The sequence below is a fragment of the Schistocerca cancellata genome, chromosome 3 (assembly GCF_023864275.1).
Source record: "Schistocerca cancellata isolate TAMUIC-IGC-003103 chromosome 3, iqSchCanc2.1, whole genome shotgun sequence".
Classification (NCBI taxonomy): Eukaryota; Metazoa; Arthropoda; class Insecta; order Orthoptera; family Acrididae; genus Schistocerca; species Schistocerca cancellata.
This window is the reverse complement of record NC_064628.1, coordinates 482,686,499-482,692,498: the sequence shown is the minus strand read 5'-3', so window position 1 is coordinate 482,692,498 and position 6,000 is coordinate 482,686,499. Positions and strand designations below refer to the sequence as shown.

At 35.2% G+C, this 6,000-nt stretch overlaps 1 protein-coding gene across 1 annotated transcript in view; it reads left to right on the top strand.

The window, feature by feature from the left end:
- Window positions 1-3,440: 3,440 nt before the first annotated feature.
- Window positions 3,441-6,000, top strand: part of LOC126175255 (eukaryotic translation initiation factor 3 subunit L) — a 66,307-nt gene continuing 63,747 nt past the window's right edge. The window contains 1 exon segment of the mRNA XM_049921897.1: window positions 3,441-3,582. Coding sequence (XP_049777854.1) covers window positions 3,553-3,582 — 30 coding nt within the window. The 5' untranslated portion in view covers window positions 3,441-3,552.

Genomic DNA, 6,000 nt, shown 5'->3' with positions numbered 1-6,000 from the left:
CAGCAAGTGGACGAGTTTGTGATCATGGCTCAAGGTCAATGTTGTGGTACATAATTAATAATGTTGTGTTTCACTGAATGTTACACTCTGATACATTTTTGAATAGATCTTTAAGAGAGGAAATGAATTACTGAATAAAAAATACAGGGTGCCATTTAAAAAAAGTCATACTTCTGTTCATATCTTTGTAAAAAACAAAGCTACAATGAAGTCAATGATGCTGATTGATAACCCCCTGATGGCTAAAGAACATTTGCTTGAATCATTTTGTAATTTGCATCTGAACGAACAGTTATTTAGGGTGGTCAAGATAAATGGGGTACCCAGTATATGCTTACTAAGTTTCTATATTATGTTTTATTTATTTATTTACATTTTCTTCGTATCAGACTACCAGAATGACAGCTTTGGGAACATCATAAAGTATAGTACAAAAATAATTACACTTACAAAATATACTGAATACTTCAACTGCTGCATTTTATATTTTTTATACTATTTACTTTTATTACTCTCCAGCTGATATGCTGCTGGTTCATGTCACAAGTAGCGTCTTAAAATTCATTGAATGAATATAAAAAATTTTCTATAAGAAAAGATTTTAATTTTATGTTAAAATCATTCCCCTTACACATTCTTAAAGAGTTTGGTAATCTGGTAAATCAAATCAAACCAGTGATATGTTGGCCTCAACTTGTCATTTTTAATATTGCTATTTTCGAGAAGTAATTATATTTTGGCCTTGTGTTATGGTCATGTACTTCATTGCACTTGATAACATCTGTTGGTTGAGTCATGAAAATTGTAACTAATTTAAAAATGTATAAACAACATACAAACTGGATCTATGTTCTTTTCAGTATTTCTACAACCTGGAGTTTCCATTGTTTAAAAATGTATAAAGAATATATGTTAGGTATTTACACTGCAAAAAAAATTTCGTGATGTGATTCTCTATGTTCTATCCCATATAGAAGTATTATTGCTCTTTTCTGTAACAGCAATATCCTTTTTCAGTTGACATCAGCTGCATAGCCCCACAATTCATTTTCATAATGAAGAAAGGGATAAATCGTTCCAAAGGATACTATTTTTGGTGCTAAGCTCAGAACTATCTTTACAAACTGGCTAAGAGCATATAAGACACAAGTGACTTTAACACATACAGAATTAATTTGGTTTATCCACTGCAAATTTTCATGAGTGCAGACACTGAGAATCTTACAGCACCCAGTTTCAGTTACCAATATTTTACATGCATTAGTTACATCATTGTAGTAACAACAGCTCATCATAAATGTCAGTAATTAAAATTGGTGACATTAACTTTGAAGCCTTGAGTACTGAAATTTCATTGCATGTGTTACACTACTAGTAGCAAAAGATTACAGCTCCTTACATTCTCTTCCTTAGAATAACATTCAGACATCATTGGCATAGCTTTTTATAAGGGAGTTAACGGATTGTACAATTTCGTTACTATGTATGAGGTAAAGCAAGGGACCAAGGTTTGAGCCCTGAGGTACGCCTTATATTGCTGTTTCCCTGGTGGACCTAAAAGTTTATAATTTTATCCTTTAATTTGTATGTATGTTTAGTGCACTGTGTACAGTTCAACTAGTATGTGACTAGAAGATGCATTCTAGTGGTCTACATTATGTGCTATTCTAATTGTGCATAAAAATAATGTGCGTGAGTTGTCCAGCATCTGTAGCACAATATGCCATCATGGAAAAAAGTGTCAATAACCTAATAAATGACTTAGCAGTTTCAGTGCATACCCCGCTGTAAAGCGAAATATACATTCTGGGAATTACCTCTTAAGCCGTGTCTTAGCAATTGCTTCGTAATATCCTTTCTTCCAAGAGCATCAATCGTGCAAGTTATGCAGGAGAAGTTCTGTGAAGTTGTGAAAGTATGAGGAAGGTTTTGGTGGAAGTAATGCTGTGAGAGTGGACAGTGGGTCGTGTGGCTGTATAACTTAGTCTGTGGAGCGTTGGTCGTGAAAGATACGGTATTGCGTTCGTGTCTGCATCAGGCACACAGTTTTAATCTGCCAAGAGACCTTCACTTCACGGTGACGTTGACTTCCGTTCCGTCGACGTCCATTGCGACCACTTCTTTCGTGATCCTACAAAACAGTACCATATATTATATCTTACCACTAAGTTCGTTCAGCTTATATCTCATCGGTTATGTGAGATAATCAAATAACTCCAAAATTTTCGAGGCAGCGTCCCATGCTAGATCTTTGGCCATTTGTCAACTTAAGCCCGGTCCACACGCAACGATCTGTCTGCGCAGACAATGGCGCAGATGTCTGTACATGCAAAAGATCGCTGCAAATGTGGTGTGTCCACACGACACAAACCCCAATCTACTACTCGCCCGCCATCTGTCGGTGTAGAAAAGAAATATCAGTGGCAAGCGACTACGCTCTCCGTAAACGTCAAAAATTTAATTCAGTTATTTTGAAATATAGAAATGGAGGAAGTTCTGTTGTGGTCTGTGTTCGCAATTTGTGTTGCAATAAACAGTCAAACCAACCGCAGGAAACAGAGAAAGCGGTGAAAATGGTGTAGACAGTGGTTGCGAAAGCAGTTTTCTCACGTAAATTTACTGCCAGACTTTCAGGGCGAACCTAAAATATGGACAAGTATATTCATGTTTCTTTTTATAACAACAGTTAATTTTCTATTATGTTTGCACATAAATATATTCTTTTGAATAAACTTTTGATAAACGTATGTGAAATATATTGTTTTACATCACGTCGTGTTCCATTTCCTCGCACATTGACACTCCAATTTCATCTTCAGTTGTACTCCTACTTGGTCTTGGCGTTTCTTGATCACTAAGAAAGCCAAGCAGATCAAAATACCATAACGTATTAGTATACTTGATCTACTCTGAACTTTGGATAACTCTTTTCGGTAAACAGTTCGCAACGATTTTTTTAAAATTTTTATTACTGTTTCTCTGTTTGCCGAGGCGTCAACTGCCCGCAATTTTTCAATTAGAGCATTGTATGCTGCTGTCTTTTTGTCTCGGTCACTATATTCTTTACTTTTAATCTTCCACAAACCTGGGTGGTTTCTATATATTTCAATGAATTCACTTACAAACTTTCGGTAACGCTGACGAGTATCAGCCATTTTAATGCCCTGTGCGCACAAATACAAACACTAGACTGGGCAAACAACTGTTTCGCGCCAGATTTGCGGTGATCTCCTGTCCACACGCTCCAACTTGTCTGCGCAGATGTGGTTTGAACCCACAGATTTGAGAGGTTTCGCTCAAACCTCCAACTCCAACTTCCAGGTTTGCACACACCTCAGGTTGGTGCAAATCTTCTGTCCACACGCGACGATCTGTCTGCGCAAATGTGATGTGCGCAGCTATTGGCGCAGATATATCCTTGCGTGTGGACGGGCCTTTAGCCATCGTGGTAGTCCCACAGACATATCTGCGGGTAGCCCTCTTGCACAACCTCTTAGATAGGTTTCAGTTTTGGTTTGTATTTGTGTAAGTGTGCAGTAACAACACGTGAACATGTACGGCAACGAAAAATACGTAGATCCGGTTAGTAAATTTCTATCTTTTGACGAAGTGAAATTTGAGATGTTTTATTTTTTGAAGCAAGACAAAATAAAAATCACGTGTTTACGTGAGTTATGCACATATGGATGTATGCCCTTGGTTGTTTCTGTATGTTATTGAATGTTTAGTTTCATTCATTATCTGCACATTGGTAGTTTGTAATGAATTATACACGGCTTCAATTAATCATTATTATGTTGTTTATCATATTTATTGCCGCTGTTGTTGTATTTAGATCAATCATTTGATGTTGCTGTGACAGTGTGCACAGAAAGATTTTCAGTATTTATGTGGATACTGTAATAATTTTACCGTTCGATTCTGAGAATAGTAAAAATATGAGTACATTCACTTTTCAAACTATGGAAGCATTACTATAAATCTTCAACTTTTGTTGCCCAGTCACCCTCAGTTGGATGTAATGTTATGTTGATGATTGAAGTACAAACCTAATACTACTGTGTAATATTAGAATAATAGTGACCTGATAGACACGATCTCAGCTAGTTACTGTGAAAATATGACACACAGCGATTTCGTGTTAACCTGTCGCCGCTTATTAGAATGCTCGGTGTTTACGTTTGGCACTGTAATTGCGCACAAAGGTATTAAAAGCCTCCTTCAAATAATGTAAGTTACGAAACTGATGCTTTAATCCTGCGAGGAATGTTTATTGTGTATTGTGTACGTAAATAATACTGTGAAATAGTCATTCAACTATTTTGAATGTAAAACTGTCCGAATCCTTAAATAGGTTGTAGATGTGAAACTGACCAGAGTTGGGTATACATATGGCACTGTCCGTATTTCACTACCATTTATGAACAAAGAGAGAACCAAAAATTTTACAAAGTAATGGCTCTTCATGGCATTTCATCATATGAGTGAATGTTGCCCGCCTGTAAACCGAATTTTAGAAAAAATGTGGAGCTTAGAAGTGATTTTTTTTTCGAAAATAATTAATGTTTACACGAGCATTTAAGAAGGGAAACAATAAAACCAGAGCTTGAGGCAGGTTTGATTGAACATCAAGTAACTTAATTTCAACAATACATGGAGCAAACACAAAAGAGGATGGATGACACATGACATTCCAAATAGTTTTAGCTTGGAAAGACAGGAACAGACCACACCTTGTGTATAATTGAAGACATAAAGAAGAATGGGATTCTTTCCCACTGGTCTTCATGAAAAACTAGTGTGAATTTTTGTGGAAGCTACCAATAAAATTTTAATTCTATTAACATTGCATGATCATGGCTTCCTAAATAACATATTTGTCTAACAGCTGTTTATGGTTGCCAATTCAGAATTTGGAGATTAACTATGCGCTGATAATCAGGGGTGAAACAATTTACAGATGGTGCTGTCAAAATGTAAAATAAGTCCATAAAAGTATCAATTATATGAATGCTGGTGCTTTAATTTTGACTGTCGGGTCATTCCATATCAAATCACCCAATTAAAAATAAATTTTACACCCACCTCCTTAGATTTTCATGAAATTTGGCTCAAATGGTATTAATACCATCCTGACAACACCTGCAGTTTCTTTTTTGCTGTATCTCTTACAGTTTTTTTTATAAATTTTTAAAGTTTTTATGTTTTGCGTTTTCTGAACCTTCGGAAATGGTCAGTTTAATTTGTATTCAAAACTTTAAGTTTGCTTATCTTAAAAACTCTTTTAGATAACATCATGAATTTTTGCAGCAAGTTTATTTATTATACATATTTGAAGATAAAAATGATGCTATTAAAATATATTAATATTTTCTATGGAAAAAAAATATATATGTATTTTTTTCTTTTTTTTTTAACGGATGTTTTGTTTTATAAGAATTGCAATATCTCGAGTCTCAGACCTGATAGAATGCTCAAATTTGTTTTAATTTACTCTTAAACATATAGGCTACTTGATAAAACAAAAATAATGGTGGCTTTAACATGTTTATTAATGATAGTAGATTACATTAGAATTATGTACAAAGGTAGTTTACTTACGACACTTATGCATAACCCAACTGATTGCTTGAAACATTGAATTTTTTGAGTAATTTTGTCTTTTTAATAAACATTAATGCTGATTCAAACTGTTTTTCCACTTCATCCAAGAGCTTTCAGTTCTTTTGATACAGTCTTTTTTGAAGTAATACATTCTCCCAGTGCCGCTTGATTGAGGTGCGTCTACTACACAGACTATGTGCTCCAAAGGAACTATGCAGGAATCTTCTCTTTCAGGCCAATAAAATGATGCAGTGGGTCCTGAAGGATGTAGAAATAGAATTTCTGCATCTTCTTCATCATTGAATATTTTTTTACCAGTCCAAAGTACCAGTTACCATCATAATTTGCAGCCACATAGCAATTTATGGAAGGTTGAACACGAACCCAATCAGAAGA